The sequence below is a fragment of the Camelus bactrianus genome, chromosome 6 (genome assembly GCF_048773025.1).
Source record: "Camelus bactrianus isolate YW-2024 breed Bactrian camel chromosome 6, ASM4877302v1, whole genome shotgun sequence".
Taxonomy (NCBI): domain Eukaryota; kingdom Metazoa; phylum Chordata; class Mammalia; order Artiodactyla; family Camelidae; genus Camelus; species Camelus bactrianus.
The window spans coordinates 26,099,261-26,126,769 of record NC_133544.1 but is presented as its reverse complement, the minus strand read 5'-3'; the positions used below and the strand labels follow the sequence as shown (position 1 = coordinate 26,126,769).

Genomic DNA, 27,509 nt, shown 5'->3' with positions numbered 1-27,509 from the left:
ATGGCCACGCCCCAAACGTGGCGAGCCCAGTCTCGCCAGCCGACGGCTCGCGGCCTTTTTGCCAAGCTGGGCGGAGCTAAGTCCCCGGTCCCCGCCCCCTCCCTAAGATCCACCCTATTGGCGTAGACAGTCAGAAGCTGAGTCCAATGAGAAGGAAGGGGCGGCCGCCATGGCCCTATCCGCTGAGGCAACACAAGAACGGACGCAACTAACTGGCGGACGCTACGGCTCGGTCTTTCCGGGTCTTTCCACGCCTAGCAGCTCCTCCTGCTGACCCTGGGCCCGAGGGAAAGCCGGAAAGGACCCTTTTGATCAAGTAAGTCTGCGCTATCAGGAGTGACAGTTGGGGTCGGTCCGGAGGCGGCTGCTGCGCGCCCCGCAAAGCTCGGGACCGGAGAGGGGATTGGGAGGAAGGCCTGAGAAGGGGGCGGGGAGGAGTCGAGCACGTGGATCGCCGGCCTGACCGTGGCGTGGGGTGGGGGCTGGGCCGGCGAGCTCCGGCTGTGTGCGATCTGCGAGCGCGTGGAGCCGGCTCTTCCTGTCGGCTCTTCCTGTCGGCTCTGCAGCCGTGGAGACGGGGGAGGGGGACCCCGAGTGTTGCCTCTCCGTGTCTGACCCAAAGGAACGTTTTTCTAAACCCTGATGTGAAGGTGCCACCCAACAGCTGCCAGTGGCTGGACTACGGGCCCTCGGGGGCGGTTCACCTGAAAGTTCAGGTTGTGGTTGACTTTTTTCACACGGGTCAGCCTCACAGGTAACGCGTACTGAGCGCTTACTGAGTGCGGGGCGCTGTTGACTGCTTTACGGGCATTAACCTCGCTCTCCGCACACCAGCCCTGGGAGTTAGGTTGGTAGTACCTTTGTCGGACGCTTAAGGAGCCCCGGTGAAGTGGTCACTTGCCCGAGGTAACTCACCAACTAGTAAGCGCTGGAATCGCGGCTTGAATCCAAGCTTTCCGAATTGTGACATTAGCGACAAAGCCACCCTTCCATGCTGGCACTCGCGATGTCTAGCAGGCCCCGTCGTCTCCCCAGCTGACCTCGGAAACCGTGACACCCCCTTTCCCTGGACGGGCGTGAGGTGGTCTGCAGAGCTGTCCTGTGACTCAGACAGCCAGTAGGAAAGAAGACTGAGGCGACAACTTCCTGGAGGAAACAGGCAACATTCCAAAGCCTCCAACTCTAGCTTTCAAGGGCAGTGGGAATTGTAGTTGAGGTGGTGTCCTGAGGGTCATAAGTCCTGAGGCCAGACCAGCAGGGGTGGAACTCCTTTTCCACCACTCTGTCCTTCTGGGCACGGTCGCGGCCTCCGTTTGTGAGGCAGAGTTTACAGTGCCGGCTGGGGTGGGCACGGCGGGCTCCCCGTAGAGGCCATTTCGTGTTCAGCTTTACAAACCGGTGGCGTTTGAGTTTTCCACGCCGCAGTCCGCTGGTGTCTGCAACCCTAACTCACCTGTCGCTGGATACTTAGGATGCTTCTCACATAAATATAGCACTGCTGTAGTAAAATACAATTCACAACCCATAAAATTCGCCGTTTTACGGGGTACGGTTGGGCGGGTTTTGTAGTATGTTGGCAGGGTCGTGCGACCGTCATCGCTGTCTTATTCCAGAACATTTTCGTCTCTGCGAAAAGAAACCCTGTGGCCCCAGCACGGCCCAGGCAGCTCTGAGCAGTGGAGTTGGGCTCCCGCCGAGGGCCCCGGCCATGTGCTCTGTGGGACGTTGAGGGCCGGCTGCGACGTGGGGGTGAGTGGAGCCTGCCCCGACGTTGAATGCCCCACCAAGTTCCGGGCCCACCTCGGGCCGAGGCCAAGGGAGGCCGCCTGCCACGCCACCAGCCTGAGGCCGCGGGGTCGGGCCTGTGTGGCCCAGAATGGCGGCTGGGGGGCGGGGCAGGAAGCGCCAGTGGAATGGGGGCCGCTCGAACCGGGAGCATTTTGTAGCGCGGAAAACTACCAGACTGGGAGGCAAGGCCGACCTTCCGGTGAGTGACAGCCTCCAGTAGGCGTCACAGAGACCCCACATTTGAAGCCAGGCTGGAAACATCGCTCAGGAGTTTGCAGAACTTCAGGGTAACGGACACGCCGCAGTTGAGAGACGTGCAGCCAAAGCAACCGTTGTAAAAACGAAACAAGATGACCCCACGGCAACATCAGCAACAAGGAATGGAGAAGCTAAACAGCTCTCTGAAGTAAAAAGGGCAAATCAGCACGCCCATCTGCTGGACGCGCATTTCAGGGCGAAGCCAGTTACAGAGAGCCACGGTGGATGCCATGCAAACAGCTCTCATCTGGAGCAAACTTGGCAGTTTTGAAAAGCAGAAAGCAAGTGATATAAAGATTATGTTTTCAGAATTTAGCACTATTGAAATGCTTTTCCACGCAAAGCTTTAGAGGTATACATTGCCTCCTACCAACATATACAAAAGATTGATGAACAGATAGCTAGGTTTTCAGAAGCTCTAGGTGTCTGCCAAATTATCCATCTCATTTAGATACTGTAAGAGCAAATTCACAGTTGCCTTTTCAGAGCTTTCTGTCAGCTAAGTGTCTATCTGGAACAGGAAAGGTGTCCACCTTTCTAAGAGAGGATCAACAAGCAGAAGATGAATTAGATGTAACAGATGAAAATTTTCCTAAGTTTTGACTTCCATTTTCATCTTAATATGACTCAGAATTCAGAATTGCTGAACTGTAGAACTTTATATTGGCTTGCTATGTTAAACCTCAATGGAATGCTTCTGAAAATAGGGCAAAAAAAAAAAAAATTAAAGGATATTTATGCTGACCCAAAATGAAGGTTTTAAAAAATATTACAAATCCAGTCATTTCAGCCTCTTAGTGGTAATGTGATCTTTTTGTATACTTCGTCCCCCACCTTTTTTTTTTTAAGATTATGAATTTCTCAGTATTTCATATTAATGCTCTATACCTGGCTGGGAGTCCTATATAGTAAGTCAGTAACAAAAACCAAAAGATCTACCAGTTCCACTTTGCTTTTAAGTTGCCTCCAGAAAAAGTTTCTGTGTATAGTCATTCTGCTTAAGTATAAATTCTATTCCATGAATCTTTAAGTAAAAAGACAAGTTTTTTTTACTGAAACATGAAGCTTCATCATTTGATCTGTAAACTTACCTTTCAACAAGTGTATAGTCAAACAATAAAGGAAATGTGACGTGAATATCTCAGTGTTTTACAAATGGGCAAAGCATAAATTTTAAAGTCACATTCAACCTGATTCTAGTTTTAAAACAAATAAAACTACTATCATACTAAAATATTATGTATGGTACTACAGCTTTTGGAAACTAGGAATTCGGTAGAATGATGCTTAGGGAAACGTAAACAAGAACACATGGAACATCATAAATCATTTAAAATTGTGTAAAAATTTTCCAAGCTACCAACTACATAATAAAAGTCACTCTTATTCCTGAAAACATAAAACAGTTTAATCAGAGCCTTTATCAACTCATTTGGGATAACGGAAAAAAGCATATTCAAAATAGAAAAATAGACTTTCAAAAAGCTTAAAAAAAAAAAAAAGAAGTGAACCTTTGTACCAATTAGTTACTTCCCACTCTCTACCTCCTCTTTTTTTTTTTTTTTTTTTTTTTTTTTAATGTATCTACATTCTTTTCTTCCTCTACCCCTTAGAAACCACTTCTCTCACACTCTCTCTAGGTTTGCCTGTTCTGGAGATTTCATATACGTTAAATCATACAGTATGTGGCCTTTTGTGTCCCACTTCTTTCACTTAGTATAGTGTTTTCAAGGTTCATCCACATTGTAGTATGTGTCAGTACTACATTCTTTTTATGGCTGAATAATATTCTGTTGTATCAATGTGCCACATTTTGTTTATCAGTTCATTGGTTGATGGAGATATGGATTGTTTACACTTTGGGGCAATTATGAATAATACTGCTGTGAACGATACTGTCCAAATTTTTGTATGGTTATATGTTTTCGTTTCTGCTGGGTTTTGCTAAGTCATACGGTAACTCTATAGTGAACCTTGTAAGGAGCTGCCAAGCTGTTTTCCAAAGTGGCTGCAGCATTTTACATTCCCACCAGCAGTGTATGAGAGTTCAAATTTCTCTGCATCCTCACCAGTACTTGTTATCTGTTTTATAGCCATCCTGGTAGATAAGTAGTGGTATCTCATTGTGGTTTGGATTTGCATCTACCTAATGACTAACGATATTAAGCATCTTTTCATGTTCTGTAGCGATTTGTGTATCTCTGAAGAAATGTCTTCAAATTTTTTCCTTATTTTTTAATTGAGTTATTTTTCTTGTTGAATTGTTTATATATTCTGGATACTAGATCCTTATCAAATACAGGATTGAAAAATATTTTATCCCATTCTGTGAGTTGTCTTCACTTCCTTGATAGTATTCTTTTCACAAAAGTTTTTAATTTTGAAGTCTAATTAGTTAATCTATTTTTTCTTGTGCTTTGGGTATCATATTTAAGAAACCATTGCTTAATCCAAGTTTGTGGTGATTTACACCTTTTTCTTCTAAAAGTTTAATAGTCTTAGAACTTAGATCCATTTGAGTTAATTTTTATATGTGATGTGAAGTAGGGATCCAGATTCATTCTTCTGCAGGTGAATATCCAGTTGTCCCAGCAGTTGAAAAGACTCTTCTTTCCTCCACTGAAAGGTTTTGGCACCTTTGTCAAAATCAGTTGGCATATAAATACGTGGGTTTATTCCTGGACCCTCTATTCTACTCCATTGATCTATATTTTTTTGCCAGTACCACATTGTCTTGATTACTGCAGCATTGAAATTGGGAAATGTGAGTCCTCCAATTTCGCTTTTTCTTCAAGACTGTTTTAACTATTCTGCTTCCCTTGCATTTCCCTATGAATTTCAAGATCAGTTCGTCGTTTTGCCAAAGATAGAATTTTGATAGCGATTGCGTTAAAACTATACCAGTTTGGAGACCATCTTATTTCTTCCAGTCCATGATATGGATGTCTTCCCATTTACTTAGATCCTCTTTAATCTCTTTCAACAGTGTCTTACAGTTTTCAGTGTACAAGTTATGCACTTATTTGTTAAGTTTATTCCTAGTACTTTATTCTGTTTGATGCTGTTGTAAATGTATTTGTTTTAATTTCATTTTCAGATTGTTCTTTGCTAGTATATAGAAATACTACTGATTTTTATATATTACTCTTGTAAACTGAAACCTTGCCGAATTCATGTATTAGTGCCAATAGTTTTGGTGGGTGGTCTTTTTTTTTTTTTTGGTCTAGTAGGGTTTCCTATATATAACATCATGTCATCTGCAAATAGAAAAAATTTTACTTCTTTTCCTGTTTGGGTACCATTTATTGCTTTTTCTTGCCTAGTTGCCCCCGGCTAGAACTTCCAGTACGGTGGGGTTTTTTTGGTGGGGAGGAATTTGGCTTATTTTTTTAATGGAGGTTCTAGGGATTGAACCCAGGACCTCCTGCATGCTGAGCAGTCACTGCCACTGAGTTCTACCCTCCCCCTCCTCCAGTACAGTGTTGAAGTGGTGAGAACAGACATCCTTGTCTTGTTCTTGATCTTAGGAGGAAAGCTTGCAGTCTTTCACCATTAAATATAATGTTAGCTGTGGGTTTTTATAGATGCCCTTTATCAAGTTGAGGAAGTTACCTTCTGTGCCTAGTTTCTATCAGGAAAGGTACTGGATTTTGTCCAATGTTTTTTCTGTGTCTATTGAGGTACTCGTGTAAAGGGTTTTTTTTCTCATATACTCTATTAATACGTTTTGTGTTGATTGCTTTTCGTATGTTGAATCATACATTTATATTCCTGGGATAAATCCTACTTGGTCATGGTGTATAATCCTGTTTATATGCTTCTGGATTTGGTCTGCTAGCATTTGGTTGAGGATTTGTGTGTCTGTGTTCACAAGGTAGATCTATAATTTTCTAGTCTTGTGATTACCTTTGTCTGGTTTTGGCAACAGTAATACTAGCTTCATAAAGTGAACTGAAAAATTGCAGTAAATACCTTACATATAATTTTTATAATCTTTTGTATTATTTTCTTAGAATCACTTCTCAGAAAAAGGCAAGTATAAGTTACTTGATAAGTATTGCTCATTTTTCAAAAAGTTAAATCATGTTTATTTGTTTGAGATTAACATTGTCTTTCTAGAATAGTGATCTCTTAGAAATTATTCTTCTTTACTCCTTTAAGTACTTGAAAGACTGAAAGACTCTCTAAGAGGCAAAGCCAAGCTCAGCCTTCCACATCTTTTTTAATGTCTGTGCCTGGCAGAGTATCTACGAAGGTACTGGGATTCAGCATTTCACCTGGCAAATTGTTGAGCACTTCCTAACTAGAACAGGGTTTCTTAACCTCAGGACTATTTGGGGCTTGATAGTTTGTTGTAAGGGACCGTCCGTGTTGTAGGATGGTTAGCAGCATCTCTGGCTTCCACCCACTAGATGCTAGCAGCAGCCCACCCCTCCCCCCCAGGTTGTGACAAACAAAAGTGTCCCCAGACATTGCCAAGTGTTCCCTGGTGGGTGAAATTGTCCTTGGTTAAGAAACACTGATCTAGAAACTGATTGTACTGATTTCATATTACTGTCCAATTAAATTGTCTCTAATTTTGAATTTTAATCCCCGCTATATATTTGGTTTTGGAGCCACATTTGTCTCAGTCTGTCACCACGTACTGATGACTCTATCTTTAGCCTCATTTTCCCTCTTGGTTCCCAGACGCTTATTTACAAACATCTCGAGACTGATTTATTCAAAATGAGACTCACTCTCATCTTTTCCCAAACTGCTTTTCCTCATTTATTCTTGCTCTCCCAGGTCAGGACACTACCAATTATTCACGTATCGGTTATCAGCTCCCCTCTCTCCACCTCTCCTGTGAAATTCACCTTCTAAATCTTTCTAAATTCAGGGTTCTGTTTCCCAAGTATCACTTCTGTGTTAGTGGGTTCCTCTAACCTGAGTTGCCGCAGCAGTCTTTAACTTCCAACTTATTCCCTCCACTGCTGCCTTTAAAGTGCCCTTTCTAAAACGCAGGTCTAATCATGCTAATCACCCAGCACCCAGAGACCTTGGCATCTGATCCTGCCTGCTTCTCTAGCCTCATCCCTTAGCCCTTTTTACTTAAGGTTCTAGCCATACCAAACTGCTTGCAGGCCCCTCAGCGCACTGCCTTGCCTGACACTCGTTCTTCAGGCTGTGGTTAAAACTCTTGTCTCCCCTCGGTCCCTTTCACTCAGACCAGTCACTCCTTTCTCTCCTACTGCACCTGCAGAGATCTGGGTCTTCATCCTTAAGATGCACTACAGGAATTGGTTCATGCATTCACGTGCCCTGCTAAACAACGAGTGCCTTGAGAATGGGAACCCCAGTTTCTTTATCTCTGCCTGCTCCCCAGTGCCTAGCCCAGTGCCTGACATAGAGTGGGCACTTTGTAAATATATGTTGGATAACAAACGAAAATGCCCAGAGCAGAAGGAAGCTACCTGGGATTTCAAGGAGTTGTTTGTTCGGTTTGTTTTGGCTCAGTGAATAGTTACTAAGAACCAACTAGGTCCTGGGTGCTAGGAATAGAAAAAAAGAACAAGGGCAGGATCTTTGCCTTAAAGCATTCACATCATGTCTAATACAAGGTAGGAGTACAAACAGAAGTTCAGTACAGGGTGATAAGTGTAAGCATAATCCATTAAAGTTCACATTGAGAATGAACTATGTTTGCATTTGGGGAAGACTCATTCCCCACCCCTCAAATAGGCTTATTAAAAGTATAAAAAGATACCGTTTCATCCTACTCTTAACCCTTTCTGTATTTGGTCAACTTCTATTTATTGTGACTTTTTTAAGTGGCTTTGACTTTGTATTTCTTATTAAAATAGTTAATGTCAGCCTCCCTTATTCTGTTGCAGTGTCTGAGCCTGTGCTGTGTGAGTTGATGGTTTAAAAACATTGTCTTTGACCAAAATCACTCACCATTTATTTCAGTATTTACTGTGTCTTTCTGATCGTGCAGTGCCCAACTGTTGAGAATAGTGATGCAGGTGGACCAGTGGCCCTGCCTCCTGATGGGTGACCTAAAGTCTTTGATTCACCGTTACCTGTGTTCTTCAGTATATTCATGTATTATTTCATAACTAAGCAAATTGGAGTCATGTACAGGATGTACAATCTAAAGAAATTTTTATCTCTGAATAGAGTTGGTAATAATAATCTTATGTCAACATGGCTTATTTCTCTTACCAGTTTTCTTAACACTGAGCATACATATTTCCCTTCCTATACACAGTGCCTTCTAGTTTGTAACTTAACTAGTTAATAAATGCAACTTTATTCTTTGGCTGAGGCATAAGATAATTAATCTAAAGGTAGACCTTTGCCTGTGGTGTCCAGGAGCCATTAAAGGGATTGTTGAGGAAAATGAATAAAATTATTATACTTTTGGATGGGAGTGGGGCAGTGGGAGAATTTCAGAGAAGGGAATTACAGATAGGTAAAAGCAGACTGAGCACAAGGGAGAGATCATGAACTCACTTTTAAACATGTTGAGGCTGCTAGGTCTATGGCAGTAGACAGAAGGCAGCCTTTTAATTAGAACTTGATGCTCAAGAGGGATGCTAGGATTAGCGATGAAGCTGTATTGACAAGTAAGGTGGTATTAAGTATGAAAACAGGAGGATCTGGAACAGAACAGTGGAAAACACACATGGAGTGGGTACCCAAAAGAAACTAGAAAAGGATGAACTTGACAGGTAAGAGGAGAACCAAGTGGAAGATTCCAGAAGCTAAAGGAAGAGTGATGCTTCATGCTGTCACACGTTGCAGGAATAAGGGCTAAAAAGAGACTGCTAACTTTGGCAAGGAGGCCATCATTAGTTAATACCTCAGCAAGAGCATTTTAGCAGAAAGATGAGGATAGAGGAGGTCTGACTGCAGTGGGTTGAAGAATGATTGGAGAACAAAGTGGAATGTATACCTGTAGACCATGCTTTCCGAACATTTCTATTCCTTTTGGGTTAGAGGTAGAGCACATACAAATGAAAAACATGAGCATGTTTATATAAGCTGAGATAAGGAGAGGGGAAGATTGATTAAACATATATGGGAACAGATGTCTGCAGCGTTTGAGAAGAAAATGAGATAAACAGCCAGGTGGGAAGGGTTTGCCTGGAAATGGTACAGGGACACCTGTTTCTCCAAAACAAGAGAGAAGATGATAAAAAGTAGTAAAGGCAGACGTTTGTGGAGTGGATGGGAAAGAAATTGGGCTATTCCTGCTGGTAACATATCTCTTCTCTGTGAGGTGGGGAGCTATGCTATCTATTAAGGGTGACTGGCAGGAAGTAGGAAGGGATTTTAGGAGAGTGGTAAAACCCTGGACTGTCAGGAGTGAATCAGACTAGGAGTAAATAAAATCAGGTTAATTTATAATGTCCCAGCAGAGAATGAAAGTGAGACATTTATGATGACTCCAAGTCAGCATGGCTATATAACTTGCTCTAGTAGTGCTTACTAATTCTGGCACGGGACTAGAGAGTGGTTGGTTAAATTAATCCAGGTTGTGGAGTGGCGCAGTGGGGGAGGCAGAATGACTCTGAAGCAAGCAGATCGAGTACTACATTACAGAATTCATGCAATGTTTGGTTAAGTACTATACTCACTAAATTACTCTTCCTTTGTATTGAATTAGCCCCAGCTCACAATCATAAGTTGACATGAAAGTTGTTGGATAAATACAGAATTCTGGAATGCAGATCCAGACTTCTAATGCTCTGTTTGATGCTAACAGGCATTCCCCACTCAAAAGTAGAAGTTGAGAAATAAAGGCAAATAGATTTTCCAATCTATCGTTTGGTTGCACTCAGCCTTAAAAATTTGTTTCTAATTTTGTTATGGCATTTGAATATGTTTTTAAAGTGTATTCAGTAAGATATCACAATGTCTCCGGTGGAAAAGATCAGCAGGCATTAGGAAAGCTTGAAACTCCCAGCAACTGGTTCATGTACTACAGTTCAGTCTTTTTAAGAATTCCTAATATGATTCCCAGTGTTAAAACGTGTGATGATTTGCTGATTTAAGTGAAAAGCACATTGAGAAGTAATATGCAGACCTTGCTTAATTTGTTCAGTTTGCCTTGGTCAGTATTGAAACTGAGTAGGAGAAAGTGTTCACTGTTAACTATTCTCTGTGAATAGGGATGTGTGTGAATTGAAAGAAAAATTATTATATGCTCTGGTGTTATCTGAAAAGAAGTCTCGCCTAAGAGGGTTCTCATGCCAGGCTCAAACTGTCATTGTGAAGTAAACTGTAAGAGTCTGTCAGTGCCTCCACAGTGACCCAGGGAATGGAGGTTGGCAGGTTGGTGGGCCAGGCATCAGCTGTGAGGTGAGAGGACTTTAGCCAGAAAAGTGGCTACAGACACGTTGGATTCTATCCATGTGTCTGCCTGGTGGCGGTCCTTTTATAGGTGAGGCTTGGTGACGACTTTGATGATAACCCAAGTTGGGCCAATCCTTTTGCCTACTTCTGAGCATGAGGGAAGCAAACAGAAGAGAAAAGTGTGCATACATGCGTTTGTAAGTAATTTTCTTTTTTTCTCTTTCAGGAGCTGGAATGCATAAAAGCAGCTGGCAGAATAGAAGACATGGGAGAAGGAGCCACTCGCAGAACCCCTGGTTCAGACAGCATGGTTCTAATGAGAGGCAAGTGCTGCCGTCCAGTGTCTTTCTAGCGTTGCCAGCACCCTCACACGCACATGACTCACTGGGGGTCTCGGCAAAATGCAGGGTCTGAGGGGCCCAGCCGGAGTCTGCACTTCTGACAGGCTCCCAGGGGGATGTCTCTGCTGCAGATCGGCCTGTCTGCCACGCTGGGGTAGTGAGGAGCTGACCACACTTGTCTTGCTTTTCAGAGTGACCATGACTTCTGACCAGAGCCTTGGCCACAGGCTTAGAACTAAACATTATCTGATACAACTGAAGAGCTGCTTCTCCATTTTGTAGACTTGCTCTATCTTCTTTTTTTTTCAGCCTGTGAAAATAGCTTTCCGGCAACCTAACTTCATTAATTCAGCCTAAATCCTAAGTAAGGCTATATATAGTATATATGATAATATAAATAATATTGTATTTAGTAAACGCAGAAAGTTATAAATAATACAATGAACACCAACACTGTACCTTCCACCTAGCTTAAAAAAATAAAACTTAGTGTATATTTAATTGAAGTCCCCATAATAAATATTTTCCACACTCTACTTATTTCTCTGCATGAATTAAATACAGTCTAGTCTTAGAACAAGATACACCCCCTCCCTTCCCCTCCCCAAGAGAAAACACCTCTTCACAGTTCAAGGCTGCTGACATGACCTCTGGCCATAGGAAGTCTTTGCACGGCCCCCTCCTCGCCAAAGGAGACCCGTATGCCAATTTCAAAACTTCCACGCTCCAGATCTCCTTTTAAAATGGACAGATTCCAGTTATAGGAGCAGAATATGTCAAATGCCAGGATGTTTCTCTAGAACAGATGAACCTAAACAGTGATGATAGAAAGCATCTGAATGTGGAAGGAACAAGGACCTTGGAGTTAGGAGATCTGGGTTTGACACTCTGCTCTTTCCTGTGTGAAACTGGGCAAGCTACTTAGTGACTTGGAGTCCCTCTTCCTGTACAGTACTTCTCTTGTGAGGTTCACAATAATGTATGTAAAGCCACTGTCAGGCTGCTTGGCTCTGAATCGGCCCTCTGTACCTGGTGGGCTTCATTAGATGCAGCAGAAAATATTACTCTGAACCAAAGTCCCAAACTTGACCCATATTTAAAAAGAGCAAGTCAGCACCCAATATTTGTATGTTTTGTAAGGAGAAACATAGATACTTTTGGGCTCCAGGCCTTCCCACAAGAGTACAAAGTGTAGCAAAATGTGATCTGTGCAAGAAGAGAGTCTTGACTCAGCTTGGCAGAGTTGCGTGGAAACACAGTGGACAGCCACCTTCTGGGCTCCATGTGGAAAGAATGGAGCAGCAGTCCTTGGACTAGAAACGTAGACATTTGTCATGACACTTAATCCTTCCTCCTCTTGCTGCTGATCACAGACAGGCTGCCTCAGGAAGCTCTGGGCCAAAGAAGGAAAATAAATAATTCCCCTGAAACTGTGCATAGTTAGTATTAATAGACAAAAGAGAAAGTTCTTTCATTCCTTCATCCTGGTTTTGCAATTTGTATTCTTTTTGGTATTGTGGGGCAGGGGAAGTTCTTGATTGTAGCAGGATTCTAAAATTAGGTCTTTTGTTTTATCATTATATCCTTTAGTCTAAAATTGCCACGGAAGTGGCTTATAGTTTTGCAAAGTGAGTGTTTAAACCATGGCTCTATCCCAGTATTACTGAGCAAATCACCTCTGTGCCCTGAACCCCAGTTTCTCCATCTGTAGGGTTGGGTAGCCAAGTAAAGTTTAAATTCTCCATACTGCTCAGTCCAATAAAGAATGAAATTCACCTGGCCTTGTAACTGTTATTGAGCTGACAAATAAGCCCAGCTGGTGAAATTCTTATTGGCCAAGATCTCTGTTCTCATTTTCATCTGGAAAATTCCAAAAGACCTCACAAAATGCTCAAATGAGCAGATACAGAAAGAAAATTACTATTACATGCATTCACTTAAGGATGAGAAACCAAAACCTTGCCCCAACTTAGATATATTTGCATTAGGCAAACTGCTTCCAAGGAAAAGAGGGGTCACTGCTCCCCAAGTAATTGGGGATCAGAGGGTCAGAGGTGAAGGCTGTGGAACTGTAGGACCCCACAGTCAGAGAATTACTGGGACTCAAGCCCTTGGCTACAAGTTACCGTGACTGTGTGTCAACAGGCATAATGCGGAGGCACAGCAAAGCCCACGGCATTCCAGCCACTGTGATGACGAGGCCCCCTCCACCTCATCCGGCACAGCTGGCAGTTCTTCTGTGCCAGGTAAGGCAACCTGCTGGACAGATCTCCTTCCGCCCTGCCAGTGGGGAAAGATAAAAAAAATCCTTGTCCTGCCTCCTCGTCTGGTTACGTCTGTTCTGGCTGCTTTTCTCCTCAGCCTTGTGTGTCTGTGTCTTCACTTACATGTGGGTATACTTCATGTGTGTCACCAGCCCGTTCCTGGCTCAGAGGAAATTCTGGGAGCAAACTGAAACACTAAAGGGAGGAGCTGGCTGTCTAGAATGATGATCCTGAGGCAAACAGCTCCCCCAGTGCTGACTTGGGCCCAGGATGGCGCTAGCCCACCTCCTGCCCTCAGAAAAGTCCAGCAGCTGTGAGGGCTGGTGGACAGGCCCCTGGGCTCCTTACTGCATGGCTCAGTGCATGGTGTTTTAAGTTGGATTTTATTTCTTTTCACTAAAGATCTACCAGGTTATTACTATGATCCTGAAAAGAAGCGCTATTTCCGCTTGCTCCCTGGACATAACAACTGCAACCCCCTCACGAAGGAGAGCATCCGGCAGAAGGAAATGGAGAGCAAGAGGCTGCAGCTGCTAGAGCAAGAGGACAAGCAGGGAAAGGTGGGCTCCACGCTCCCGCCAGCTATCCTGTCCCCTCCTCTCCTGCCAGCCTCCGCCCACTGCCGCAGGGAAGTGCCAATTAAACGCCCCTGTAACACAGCGCAGCGCACTTTAGGGAGGGTTGCAACGAATTTTCCCTGACAGGAACCTGATGAAGAGAGTAAGAACAGGCAAGAAATCTCCTCCCACCGCCACCCTGCTTTTCTTATTTGCTAGGCCTCATCAGTAATTCTAACATCTCCTTCCCCAGGAGACTCACAGGTAGCAGTATGATAGAGCTTCGGTAACTGTGTATTTTAAATAGAAAATCAGGGTGTGTGGTTTAGATATGAGGATTTCTGGTATCCCTTCTGGGGGTGGATGCCAGGGTATTTTGATGATTATGGGACAATAGAATGGACAATCTAGGCCCCACAGTCACCATAGGTCGAATGGAAAACACAGTGCAGACCTGAGTGTCCAGTGCCATCGCTGCACTCAGTAGTAGCTCAGTGGCCTCATTTCCCCAGGTATACATTGATGGGGGCTTGGAGGGGTGCCGAGCAGACTTCCCAGCTCACACATGCTTTATCGTAATGGGGTTTTCCTCTTTCCAGGGAGAGGAGGGCCGACTACACACTAACTGAGAACTATCACAAAGTAACTCTCCCTTGGATGTGTTGTAGCAAAGGAGACCATCAGATTTTTATGCATGTGATTTCTGCCAGCGTAGTACCTATTTCTTCGTTGCATGCTATGAAACTAAGAACAGTCTCCATTATCCTGTAACATAAAACCTCATCGAATCTTTCTTTTTTTCTTTTAATTTAGAAAATAGCCAGGTTGGGATTTAATGCATCTTCCTTACTACAAAAAAGCAAGCTGGGTTTTCTCAACGTCACCAGCTATTGCCGGTAAGACAGTGCCTCCTTGTTATGTTTTCTTCATGAATGCTTTTTTCCTATTTCTTATTTTTGGGGTCCAAGAATCCAGTCAGAATAGAGCACGTAGCTACTCTGTGAGGAGTCTTCACAATTGAGTCTCCAGCTCACAGCCTACCTTCTATTGCTGAAGTCAGCCCTGAGAGAGTCATTCTTCCTTGGGGGGAGGGGGGCCCCTCCTGCTGGTCTCCAGGGAGAGCGGAGAGGGGCTCTAGGCAGCGAAACTGGGCAGAAGTTTCTCAAGATGTTTCCTCTGTGTTACTTGTAAATCATTTTTAGTTTAGTAGAAGGTTCTTTAACTTCATCTCATCAGACTTCTGCCTCCTTTTCCCTTTCTAATGAGTTGTCACCAAAAATGGAACATTAAATGGATGTGTACTAAATTTTATCTAAATACTTGTGATGTCTGATACAGTTCTAACTAAAACCCTGTGAGATAGGTTGACACTTCCCCCAGGTTCCAGCTGAAGAGACTGAGACTCAAAGTGGAATGATTTGCCAAAGGTAAAACTAGAAAGGGTGGGATCTGTCCTGATTCCTAGGCCTGAGCTTCTGACCCCTGCACTCTGCTGCCTCCCACTGTGCCTGGGCCAGTGAGGAAACAACACTGTGTGGGTGGCTTACAGGAGGCGGCCCCCTTCAGGGAAGGCCAGTCCTGCAGGCAGTGTCCACCAGGGCAGGTAGAGGCGTGTCCCTCCTTCTGAGAGGGAGATGGGTTAAAGGTCTAGTTAGAGAGATCTGTTCTCCACCCTAAAATCTGCTCGGTCCTCGGAGAGGGAGAGGAGCGCTTAGATGGGTGGCTGTGTGCCTGGCTTCTCATTAACTGTGTGCTCTTCAGCAGGTTGTCCATTTCTCAGGCACATTCTCTTTGTCTCAAAAGAAAGAGTTGTGTAGGTGATCCAAAACAAATCCCTCTAGTTCTGACTTTCTTTGACCCTATGAATGGGCCACCCATTTCTTTGCTTTAGTTTTCCTAAGAATTCTAAAATTGAGATTCTTTGGGGCCTTGCTCAACTCCATTTCTGAGATTTAATATGGAGAGGAGAGGGCTGACCAGGGGAGATGGTCTTCAGGGGACAGGGCAGAACCCCAGCATCTTCTTTATGGATATCTCCGTATGGCATCCATACCCGCCCTGCCCCCTCTTTCTCCTCTGCAGTTTAGCCCATGAGCTGCGAGTGAGCTGTATGCAGAGGAAAAAGGTCCAAATTCAGAGCTCGGATCCCTCCGCTTTGGCAAGTGACCGATTTAACCTGATACTGGTGAGTGGGAGGGAGCTCTCTGTGGTGCCAGGAGCATGGTTGCCATCCCCCAGACAGTTCATGGCTTAGCATTGAAGCCAGTTGCCATGAAAGCAGGTGGCATCTTCTTAGTCTTATGGTTTTAATAAGCGCCTATCAGGTACCCATTGGCAGGTGCCAAGCTGGCAAGATAGGCTGTGATTGACCATCATTACCCTCATTACAACTCTGTCACTTGACATTAGAGCCAGGGCCCACCACACACTGACTGAAAATGATCACAGAGTAACTTTCCCTTGGATGTGTTGTGTACACAATTGAAAATGTACACAGTGGAGCAGGGGCTTCTAATCCTCTCTGTACTAGGCAGGATGGTGGCCAGACCTGAAGCCCCAGTGTCCTTCAGTGGCAACAGCGTATTAGTCCCTTGCTTGCTGTCACTGACTTCAGTAGCAGGGGCCTGCAGGCTGTGTCCCTGGGCCTACACAACCAGCATACCTCCATTACATCATCTGCAAGAAGCAGAAAGTCTTCTCTGCTTGTGGTTATACCTGGGCTGGAAGCCAGGGCCAACTACTTGAGCTTACGGGCCAGAGAAATGTTGGCAGAGGACCAGAAGGTTCACTGCAAACAGGAGCCACACCTCTCTGCTAGACTGGCAACTTGAGGCCACAGGAGAGCGTAGCCTGCCCTGCAAGCCCTGGCCTTCCTGGAGGCCAAGGGATAGCCAAGGAGAGTGAGAGAAGGATACGAAATAGAGAGCCTCAGCCTGGTGGCTTGCTGACAGGACTGGAGGCCAAGGCTACAGAACTGACCCTTGAGGTCCTGCCCCAGGAGACTTCAACAGCAGAGCCCTCCCACGTTAAGGGAGGTTGGAATCCGGGACTCACATACTCCCCTGTGTTTGGGGTACAGTTTGACCTCAGTCAGTAGAATACTTTCTTGCAGTGGGTTCCCCTCAGGAGCTCTTTCCCGGGGTTCTTCAGTAAGCCGGGTGGGGACAGTGGAGGTCACTGTGCACCTGCTACCTAGCGTAGCCTGGGTGCATGGTCTTCACGCTTTGTTTCACACAAACTGTGTGCTGGCTCTTGGAAGACCTTCCTCTCAGGCAGAGTCACGATGACTGACTGGCTGGTATGACCAGAGGGGTGAAAAGTGCTGTTTGCCACCCAGGGATCAATTTTTTTGGATCTGACTCTACCACTGGTAATGATTCTTCAGGAGCATAATTGTCCTTCCCAAGTGAACTTGCAAAGTGAGTGCATTTTCACCAGCATCCAAACCCATGTATGTGTGTATATTTTATATTTATGAATTTATACAAAGCACATAAATATGTAGAAGTTTTGCTTTGAAATAATTATTAACCATAGTTTTTAATGAAAAAAGAAAATTAAAAAAAAATAACCCAGATCCCAATGCAGTCTTTTCTTTTGTAATTTTTTTTCACTGCAATGCCCTTTTTTTTTCTTTAATTTGGTGGTAATCACAGGTCCTGTATAATAGGAATACAATTTTGTCTCCTCTTTTTAGCCCCTTGGCAATTATAACTAGCATTTTCCACATTACTGTGTGACTTTCATGATGGCTACATGCTCTGTCACCAAGTGGTTCATCTGAGCAGTTCCTTTGGATGGACATAAGGACTCTTCCAAACCCAGTTCTGAGTCGGGTCACTGTGCAGACCTCAGACTCCTGGCCATGCCCCCTCACTGCCATTTCTATGCCTGAATTGTGAGACCAGGCACCTGTTAGCTTTGCCCAGTGGTGGCTACACCAAGTAGGGGCAAGTGAGATCATTCCACACTCCCTTATGGACGGGAGCTCTCAAGCGGTGAAAATTCACAAAGCATGGGGGCTGGGGAGATGGGCTTAGGCAACCCACCTGGCTCAGCCTGGGAGGTCACCTCCAGTCCACGTCTCCCCTCCAGGCGGATACCAATAGTGACCGGCTCTTCACGGTAAATGATGTCAAAGTCGGGGGCTCCAAGTACGGCATCATCAACCTGCGCGGCCTCAAGACCCCTGCACTCCGGGTGCATATGCATGAAAACCTCTACTTCACCAACCGGAAGGTACCCAGTGTGCTGTCTAGGGGGCAGTCTTTACATTGCAGTGGGCTGATGGCTGTATCTGTAAGAAGCTGTGACTTTCTGTTCTTTGGGACATGAGCCACAAGACGGCTACATGTTGAAAATGGTTTCTGGGTGAAGTGAGATCCAGTACGCCTTCAGAGTTAGGTTTGTCCCTGCCATTGCCCAGAATTCATCCCTGCCCCGGAGAGTGTACCAGATGTCTCATTGTGAGGCCCATGCTGAGTAGGAAGAACTGAGGCCTGGGGGCTACTTCCTCCTGTTCCCTCTCTAGGCTCTACATGATAGGGTAGGGAGCTTCCCCGTTCTCAGGATGCTTGTTCCAGCCCCCTTTCAAGGAGTGAGAAAAGAAGAAAGAAGTCACATACCTGTATTCCACAAGAAAGTATTTGTCTGTTTCTCTCCATGAGTTGGCAGTCAAACCAATTTTTGCATCTTGCTATGTGCTTCCTCACCAGGTGAATGCTGTGTGCTGGGCCTCACTGAATCATTTGGATTCCCACATTCTGTATCTTTTGGCAGGTAAAGGGGTTTGGTGGGTAGGCCATGCCCTGATATGGACCTAGGCATCTGTGGGGTTTGTGAGATGGTGTCTTAGTCTCTAGAAGTCTGGGCCATTCTGCACATACACCTCACCCTGTAGGAAAGAGCGGTGCACATGGATAGAAAATAAGGCTTCGCATGAAGCACAGAGAAGTAGTTGAGGTCCTAGGATGATGTCACTATGTGCCAGACACTTCTGAAACTTGAGTCAGTGCTTTAACAGAGGAACAAAGCAGAAGGGAACAGTAAAGTCTTGGAAAGGAACCCCAGATCCTCCTGAGGCCAAGAAGGAGCCCAGAGCTGCAGTGGTCCTGGGGCAAGGGAGGCTGAGGGCAGGCACCAGAGGAGGAGGCTCCTTTGACATTGGACTGGGGCTGTGGGCTCTGGCCCTAGGTCACCAGCCGGAGATGGCTTCTTTAGAGCACTCTTCATTCTAGTCTGTGCCTTCCCTTCCCAGAGAGCCACCAAGGATTTGGAGGAACATAGTATATACTGTGTAGTGTCAGGGGAGCTGGGTCCTTCCTTGCAATCCCTGGGGGCTCAGGGATGAGGATGCACAGGACAGCTGTCCATCATGTCCTTCATGGAGTGAAGTTGTTTGACCCAAAGCCACACATTACTGAGTCTTACAGTTCATTTCCGTAATAAATGAGTTCTTAGAACTATGTGACCACTTGTTATACCGAACATCAACTTCACGAGTTGTCATGAGGTTAACTAGTTAACATCCATGAATTCACTTAGCACAGTGCGTGGCCATGTCATGGTTCCTCAACAAATGACGCCTGAATTGGAACGTGGTTTTTTCAGGGTTTTTTTTAACAGTTTGTTCCACAGCACTCTATTTTGAAAGGTTTTAAAGCCTAAAGCACATTAGAGATCTGATTATAAATTTTATGTAAGACAAACAGAGAACTTGTGTGTTCTGTAAATTGAAAGTTTTATGTGGCTTTCATTTCGTCGGGTTCTGGGGAGTGATGGGACCATGTGTTATTGTGATGATCTTACCAGAGGGCAGAAGAGATCAGGCCTTAGAGAGAAAACAACCTGCTCTCATTTCTGATCTTCAAATGATACAGCACTGTCTCCACACTTTTCTCGGTGGGCTAAAGAGAGGACAAAAATCCACACACAGGCGTACCTCAGAGATATTGTGGATTCGGTTCCAGACCACTGCAGTAAAGCGAATACCACAATAAAACAAGTCACACAAGTTTTTTGGTTTCCCAGCCTGTATAAAAGTGATGTTTACACTATACTGTAGTCTTTTAAGAGCATGATAGATGCTCATCATCTGAGCCTTTAACAAGTCATAATCTTTTTGAATCAAAGATCACTGATCACAGACCACCAATAACAAATATAACGACAATGAAAAGTTTGAAATACTGTGAGAATTGCCAAAATGTGACACAGACACAAAATGAACAGATGCCATTGGGAAAATAGTGCCAGTGGACTTGCCCTAACACCTGGTCACCACACACCTCCTGTTTGTTCAAAACAAAGCACACACTGTCTGCAAAGCGCAGTGAAACAAGGTATGCCTGTAATTGGGTTTAGAGAGTGTGGTCTCTTGCAGTTTGATCAGTGGCTTGCCCTCTGGTGGTCATTTCAGGTAATCTTCAGGCTTTTGTGCACCTGCTGCTTCTGCTGAAGGTCGTGGAAGTTTCTCCCTTTACAAAACCTGATTCAGACCTGTGCTCGCTCTGCGCTTTTCCCCAAAGAGTGGTGGGAAGTTAGACTGCATTTTTTCTGCACTTACCAGGTTATGCATTGACCTGTGGCCTATGAAAGGATTAAATCTATGATACTGGCCCTGTAAGAACCGTACAGGTTTTGAGTGTAACCTGGCTTTCAGCCATAGTCACTAAAAGTGCACCTGGGTAAGGACTTTCTCCCCACATCTTTGCCCTTAAAACCCAGAAGGAAAAGAGATTTATTTCAGAAAGAATTGAGCTGCCCGACATGGCGTTCTCATTTATAATTTCAGCAGCCACTGTCCTGGACATCCTTAACATGGGGCTGACTACCCAGTGCAACATGATAAGCCCACGTCATACATTCGGACTGTCAAGACTGGTGCCTCATTATGTGGCAGAGATGTAGATTTTTCAGTGAGGTGTGCGTGAGTGTTCGTTCCACCAATGTCTGTTGAGCATATTCAGTCCCTGTGCAAGGTGCTGGACCTGGGCAGCTGAACGGGTGGTCAGTCTATGCAGTGATGTCTGTGGGGCAGTTGAATACAATAGGGTGCAGAGATGGGGGCAGCCTTTCTGGAGGTGGTTCCCACATGGGAAGGAGAGGACAGAGCTCCAGTCAGAAGGAAGAGTGAGGAGAGAGCTTGGCACCTTTGCAGCAGCAAGTGGTTTGGTATCCGTGATGTCTCTGGCTAGGTAGGGCCTTGCAAGTCCAGATCTTCAGGCTGTGGGGTGCCCCTGGAGGACTGTGGTCGAGGAGCCATTTCTTACATAGCAGTGTGGGTGATGGGCTGGTGAGGGTGAGACCTCGGACAGAAGGCCGCTGTGAGAGTAAGAGGGCAGTGGAGAGGGGGAGAACTGATGGGCAGCGGGGGAGGAGAGGCATGAATCCAGGAGGCTTAGGATCAAGGCCAGGGAATCTTGGTGATAGGAGAAGGTCCAAGGCTGGAACACCAAGAGGAGTGTGTAGTTAGAAACTGCTGCTCGGCACAGGGCAGGACTGAAAAGTATTCATCAGATTTAGAAATTAGGAGCTCGTTGGAGACTTTGGGTAGAATGTTCCAGGCGAGGGTCAGACCTGGATTTCAGTGGGTTGAGTCAGAGAAAGGCAAGGAAGTGGGGATAAACGTAGGTTCCTGTTGAGAGAAGTTTGGCTCTGAAGGGAAAGGAACCAAATCAGTCAGAAGAGAGACAGTCCAATAGAAAAACAGACAAAGGGAATAAAGAGGCAGTTCAAAGAAAGGGAAACCCAAATTATTGTAATCAGAGGTAGTCAGGGGAATGCAAATTAAAATGAGATATTTTATGCCCATTCAGATGAGCACAGATTTTTAAAGTCTGATAGTGCCAAATTTGGCAAATGTGGAGAATGGGGGAAGCTGCCGGTGGGAGTAAATGAGACAGCCACTGTAGGTTGCAGGTGAATGTACCCTCCCGCCCCACAGTTCCACTCCAGGTACAGACACTGGAGCCATGTTTCCAAACTTGAGTCATAACCTATCAGAGGACCATGAAATCAGTTTATTGAGCAGCTTTTTGTTTTAATGAAGTAGACTAGAAAATATCAGTTTCGTATTTAGTAACATTAAATATTTTATGAAACTTTAAAATGCCTGTGTGTATATAGCACGTTGTAGTGTAAAGTGAAATTCTTACCATGGATGTAAGAAACTGCTTTAGAGAAGCCTCCCACACATGGGAGTGGGAGACAGGATAGGAAGAGAGGCTCATTCCAGCCATGGAGCGGAGGAGAAAAAAGGGCCAAAACAACCTCAGTGCCCATCAGCAGGAGATGGGATAAATAAATTGGGGTGTATTCTTACATGAGGATGCTCTGTGGTGATGACAGATGAGCTGGAGCTGCAGACAAACACAGATGACTAGGAGGCAATGCAGGCTGAACAGTTATAGGAGATTCTGTGTGCTGTGATTTATGTATATTTTAAAGCCAGGTAGTTCATTATATTGCTCATGGACAAATATCATATCGGGGAAATATTATGGTCTAGACCTCAGACCAGTTTTAGAATAGATTCTTTCTGGGTAGGGGAAGTTAAAGGGAGGCTTTTAACTGTGACCTTTTTTCCTTTAAAAAAATATGAAACGTGTTAAATATGAATGATGGGTATTATTAAGAATTTTTGAAGGCTACTAATGCCTATTCTCCTCCCAGAGGAGACCTTGTACTTGACTGTCCTTAACAGCTTTTCCAGGCTGTGCCTCATGGGAATTGCAGAGACTCCAGGCTGTGCCACCCTGCTTCCAGCGTCACTGTTTGTCAGCAGTCATCCAGGTACAGGGGGTCCTTTTCCTTTGGATAAGGAGGTGCTCTGAGGAATGTCTCTGTCCTCTGCCTCCCAGGAGCTGCAGCCAACAACGGCATAAGCTCCATGGTGATGGCTTGGACAGCAGGGCTGGGAACCACAGGCTGGGTGAGCCAGGTCAGAGCTCGCAGGATAGGGACAGTCTGCAGAAGCAACTGGGAGGATTCCTTAAACTGCCCCAGGATTTGTACATGTGCATCTTCACTTAGCACCTCCCTTTGGTTCATTTCAGTAGCCAGACAGTTAAAAGTGTGTGTAAACAGTACAAGAGATCAAAATACTTACTTGGGCCGCCTGTGCAGATCATCCAGAGAACATCTGTTAAGCTCCTACCATGTGGCAGATACTTCCGTTCTGTCTGGCTGAAGACAGTTCAACTGCCTGGCAGCATTCTGGATATTAAGTTTTCGGTCTTTCAGAGAATTAGGATCAATTGGATGAGGGTCAGTCCTGTAAGAGTGCTGGCATGAATCCCAGCTCTGCCCCTTCCCAGCTTGAACAGATTGCCTGGCCTCTGTAAAGGAAAGATAATACCTACCCCCTCGGGGTACATGGAGTGACTTAATGCACACTTAGCCGGGTGCCTAGCATTTCATCATACAGCAAGCTTATGAGGCGGGAGTATGTGTTATCACCATTTTGCAGGTGAGGAAACTGAAACAAAAGTGTTCAGAATTTGCCTTACAAAACTGAGAGATGGTGTTAGAAGTCAGAATAGTGGTTCTCTTTAAGGGACAAGTGCGTGGGGAGGTAGTAATTGGGAGGGGACACAAGGGGTCTATTTCTTAACCTGGGTGGTGGTTACATGGCTGTACTTACTTAGAGATGACTCATTAAACTCATACTATGATTTGTACCCTTTATATATGTTTTATTAGTTAAAAAAAAAGTTTTAAAAAAAGTTTGCTTGAGTTCACACAGCTTTGAGTGTGATCTGGAATTGAAACCCTCTTATCTGTGACACCACACTGCCTCCCTGGTGGCTGTTGGTATTTCTAGCACTGCTGCTGGGAAGGCAGGAAAGGTCCATATGTTCTCTCAGAGTAACCACTTTTGAGCTAGGCACCCTTAGCCGAGTGCCCCTTTTTTTGCTACCATAAAACCCAGGATGGAGCCAAGATATAGGCCCTCTGAGCAGCTATTTCTGGAGGCTTCCCACGCCTGGTGGTCACTGGCCCGGCAGCATGGAGGGTAGATGTCCATCCCTGGAAGGCAGCCAGGTTTTACGCTCCTGTTCCCTCAGCAGGAGGAGACCGGCCTGGCATGCTCTGCAGTTTCCGGATCCCTGGGGCCTGGTCCTGTGCATGGTCCCTGAACATCCAGGCAAATAACTGCTTTAGTACAGGTGAGCCACAGCTGACGCCCCACGTGCCCAGGGAGAAGGATTTCACAGACCTTAAACCCCTGCCCACAGTCGTTCCCCGCAGACTGCGAGTAACGCTGTCTCCCCACCCATCTCCGTGTCTGTCAGGTTTGTCTCGGCGAGTCCTGGTGACCAGTGTGGTGACGGGGCACCGGCAGTCCTTCGGGACCAGCAGCGATGTCTTGGCCCAGCAGTTTGCGCTCATGGTTGGTTGGATTGGAAGGGCGTGCATAATACACAGTTTCCCGAGAGTGGACATTTTGCTGGATTGAGATGGGATTCCCTGTGTGGCATCTAGTGGTCCTCCCTCTTTTACAGGGAAAAAGAGGGCAGCAGAAGGACTGATGGGTTACTTGGTGAATAAGTCTGTGCTGAGTGAAATTTGGCTGATTCAGAAATGCTTGGCTCAGCTGGCTTTAAACAACTTCCTGTTTAAATAAATTGTTAGCAGTTCTTGAGTACTTAGATTAGCCAGCAGCACAAGTCCTTTTTTTAATGTGTAAATCAAGTACCAATTCATAACACTTAATAGTTTTATATGCAACTGTCAGATACACCTTTTATATGTTAAACAATCAAGATTCTTCTTATTGCTACATTTCAAAGACTTGACCTGTAGAAATGCCACCTTTCTTTAAAAGTGTGGAAGGAGATGTGTCTGCTTTGGACAATAAGCAGAGGTCATTATCCAGGGTTCCTCAGTCATCTTCCCACTCTCTTTGGGACCCAGTGTCTTTATCTGGATCTTTCTCTCTCCCCTTCCCCACTCACCACCCAGCTTCTCACTAAAGACCTGGGAGGAGGCAGGGTGCCATCACTTCACAGGGAGGGGGTCAGGGTGAGACCTTAGGTCCCAGTTGCAGCCATTGGGGAGGACACTGGAGAGACATGAAGCATCCAGTTCTTTGACCTTTCTAAGGACCCTTCCAACTCCACTGAGGCTCAAACCCTAAGGAACCTGTCTGCGCCTGTACTTCTTACCAGGGGCTGGGATAGGGGAGGGGAGGCAGGGGTCGTATTCCAGAGGTCTCAACGCTCCCAGCCTTGGTAGGGAGGTACTGAGAAGCCCCTCTTTCCACAGGCTCCCTTGCTGTTTAATGGCTGTCGTTCCGGGGAGATCTTTGCTATTGATCTGCGTTGTCGAAATCAGGGCAAGGGCTGGCAGGCCACCCGTCTGTTCCACGACTCAGCAGTTACCTCTGTACAAATCCTCCAAGAAGAGCAATGTGTCATGGCATCCGACATGGCTGGAACGGTAGGGGTGCCACTGACTTTTTCAGGCTGCTGGAGCTGGTGGCCCAGAGCTCTGCCAGGTGGAAGGGCTCTGCCGAAGAGACCTTCATGCCAGACAGCAGCCGGGAAAAGGCAGTTGGAGACCAGGCGAGTTGTGGGCTGTGCGGGGCTTTGCTGCCCACTGGAAGCCCTGTCCGCTCTAAATAGACGTGAAGCTGGTTCCGGTGCTTTTAATGGAAGCAAAGGCTTAGGAGTTTGAGACTTAGATTTTTCTGACTTGAAGAGTTCTTTGGAGACCGCATCACCCTCTCTAGCTTCCGTGCCTGGGGTTCACCAGCGTACCTGCTAGACCCTCCCTAACAGCCCCTTATGCTTCTTCCCACAGATCAAGCTGTGGGACCTGAGGACCACTAAGTGCATAAGGCAGTATGAAGGGCACGTGAATGAGTATGCCCACCTGCCCCTGCACGTGCATGAAGAAGAAGGAATCGTGGTGGCAGGTACCTGGGGATGAGGAGATCGGTTTCATCAAACACTGTCCCTTAGGTCCCCAGCAACTTAAGTAGACGAGGGAGAAATGACTCCAAAACAAAACCGAATAAAGGAATTTTGGACTCCTGGGGTCAGGGAGATGACAGGATGTAGAATTGGACATTAGTAAACAAGAGTTTAAAGTGCAATAGAACACAGTGACTGAAGAGACCTGGGTGAGGGGTATAAGTCTGTTCACCAGGTGAGCATTCAGTGCAACCCTCATCCCATCATGCAGCTGTCCCGTCGAAGACGTTGGGCTCCCTGTCCTTTTTGCTCTTACATCCACCAGCAGATGCCAAGAAAAGAGATTGAGGTCCTTGAAAGGAATTGATGGCTGGGTCCCTTTAACAGCACTACTGTGAACACATGATTTGCAGAATGGAAGCAGAGCTTCCTAGCACCAAAACCCCTTGAAAGTAATTACAAGTTGATCATAGATTACACTGCTTCTGGGCTATGGAATATTCTGTTAGCATGAAAATTGGACAGTTTCACAGATGAAATAGTAGGCCCTACTATTAAGGGATATGTTCTCAGTCTTCACAGATCCTCAAATTTGCTAATATTCCTACAGGAAGTACCTGTTTGCTGTGAGTTTTTTTGTGTGGCTAAGAAGCATGATTTTGTTAGAACTTTCTTAGGCATTATTTATTACTCTCACCACCAACAGTCTGTTTTCCCCAAGTTTTCATCTCAGAAGAGTTTTTATGTTCTGGATAGTAGAAAATATCCTTGTTGAGAGGCAGATGTGTGTAGTAGGCAGGCTGCAATAATCTTCGAACTGCACAGCCTGAACTGACCCATAGCTGGTCGTAGAGTCATTCAGGTGGTCAAAAGCACACACTGAAATCCATGACATCTAAGGTCTGCCCTCCTCCCTGAAGATCTCCAGTAGCACATGTTGTCTGGGCTGCCGTAACCAATGGTGTCAGGTGTCAGATTCCTCACAACGGTGACGAGGACTATCCGGTCTTGTGTACTGAACCTTATTAAACTAGGAAGCGCTCTGGGGAGGGTTGTCACCTAGTTTGTCCCCAGGATATAATGAAATTAAGAGATCTTCCTGGTTACCATTTCATGAAAAAGAAATCAGTTGCATGTCATCTAGACCATGTGGGTTGGGCTCCCTCTTCAGTAGCCCTTGACACCAAGAGAAGCAGGATGCCCACCTGTTAGCCATGGTGCCCCATGAGCCACCCAGTGCCTCTTGTCACTTAGAGTGCCTGCAGTTAGCTGTGGTTTTAGAGACCCAGGGCGACCTGTAACTTTAATTTTCAAAAAGTACATCTTATCAGTAGAAATAATTTGGAGTTTGTTTTGGCTCACGTGGACTCATCTTTAGCCCTTAGGAATCATGGGAGAAAACCAGGTCCACAAATTGTCCTCTGCATTCTCTCACTAACCTGCCACCTGCCTTCCCTCTTTCTCAGTGGGCCAGGACTGCTACACGAGAATCTGGAGCCTCCACGATGCCCAGCTGCTCAGAACCATACCCTCCCCTCACCCCACCTCCAAGGCCGACATTCCCAGCGTGGCCTTCTCTTCTCGGCTTGGGGGCTTCCAGGGAGCGCCGGGGTTGCTCATGGCCGTCCGGCAGGACCTTTACTGCTTCTCCTATAGCTAATTCTGAGGGTGCAGCCTGGAGGGAGGTGGATGTGACTCAAGGGAGTGAAGAGTAGCCATGTTTTTGCCACAACTGCTGTTTGCAATGAGGTTATTTTGTTTTAAATGGATGCTCCATGTATGCATATCCCATCCATCCGTCCAGCTGTGGGGGAACGGGTGCTATGTTTTATGTGGAGACACTTCAGTAAAGTTATTTCAGTTAAGTTGTGGGCTCAGAAGGCTTTAAAGTCCTTTTCATAAAAGGTACCTATTTCCTTTTCTTGTTGAATTCCTTAGAATACCCCCTCCCGCTTTTTTTTTTTTTTTTTTTAACAAAAAGTACTTTTCTAAGGGCTTAAGATTGACAATAATTAAAGCTTCTTCTTTCACCAAAAGCCC

The 27,509-nt window shown here is 45.5% G+C and overlaps 2 protein-coding genes across 6 annotated transcripts in view; one reads left to right on the top strand and one right to left on the bottom strand.

The window, feature by feature from the left end:
- Nucleotides 1–1,030, bottom strand: part of DPF3 (double PHD fingers 3) — a 280,249-nt gene extending 279,219 nt beyond the window's left edge. The window contains exon 1 of the mRNA XM_074365304.1: nt 916–1,030. The gene's annotated coding sequence lies outside the window, so the exon portion shown is untranslated. The remainder of the gene's footprint in view (nt 1–915) is intronic.
- DCAF4 (DDB1 and CUL4 associated factor 4) lies at nt 169–27,438 on the top strand. Of its 5 annotated transcripts, none has more exons than XR_012507467.1 (14): nt 169–316; nt 10,616–10,712; nt 12,876–12,976; nt 13,397–13,554; nt 14,365–14,447; nt 15,634–15,736; nt 17,647–17,790; nt 18,267–18,330; nt 22,225–22,344; nt 23,619–23,720; nt 23,847–23,944; nt 24,820–25,118; nt 25,357–25,471; nt 26,936–27,073. XR_012507467.1 is itself a non-coding variant. In XM_010962471.3 (14 exons), exons 2-14 carry the CDS (start codon nt 10,624–10,626, stop codon nt 27,127–27,129), a joined length of 1,488 nt encoding a protein of 495 aa, XP_010960773.2. In that variant the 5' UTR covers nt 169–316; nt 10,616–10,623; the 3' UTR covers nt 27,130–27,438. The 5 variants fall into 5 exon arrangements, 4 of the variants coding, with proteins under 4 accessions (XP_010960773.2, XP_010960755.2, XP_045378663.2 ...); XM_010962471.3 differs by having other exon boundaries at nt 18,267–18,316; nt 22,265–22,344; nt 23,622–23,720; nt 24,820–24,993; nt 26,936–27,438; XM_010962453.3 differs by having other exon boundaries at nt 18,267–18,316; nt 22,265–22,344; nt 24,820–24,993; nt 26,936–27,438.
- Nucleotides 27,439–27,509: the final 71 nt, after the last annotated feature.

Bases quoted from the DNA above. Each gene is read 5' to 3' on its own strand.
- DCAF4 (XM_045522703.2), top strand. From the start codon at position 10,624: ATGCATAAAAGCAGCTGGCAGAATAGAAGACATGGGAGAAGGAGCCAC. The intron at 10,713-12,875 runs GCAAGTGCTGCC...GTGTGTCAACAG, and splicing joins CAGCATGGTTCTAATGAGAG to GCATAATGCGGAGGCACAGC. The intron at 13,555-14,364 runs GTGGGCTCCACG...CTTTTAATTTAG, and splicing joins AAGAGGACAAGCAGGGAAAG to AAAATAGCCAGGTTGGGATT.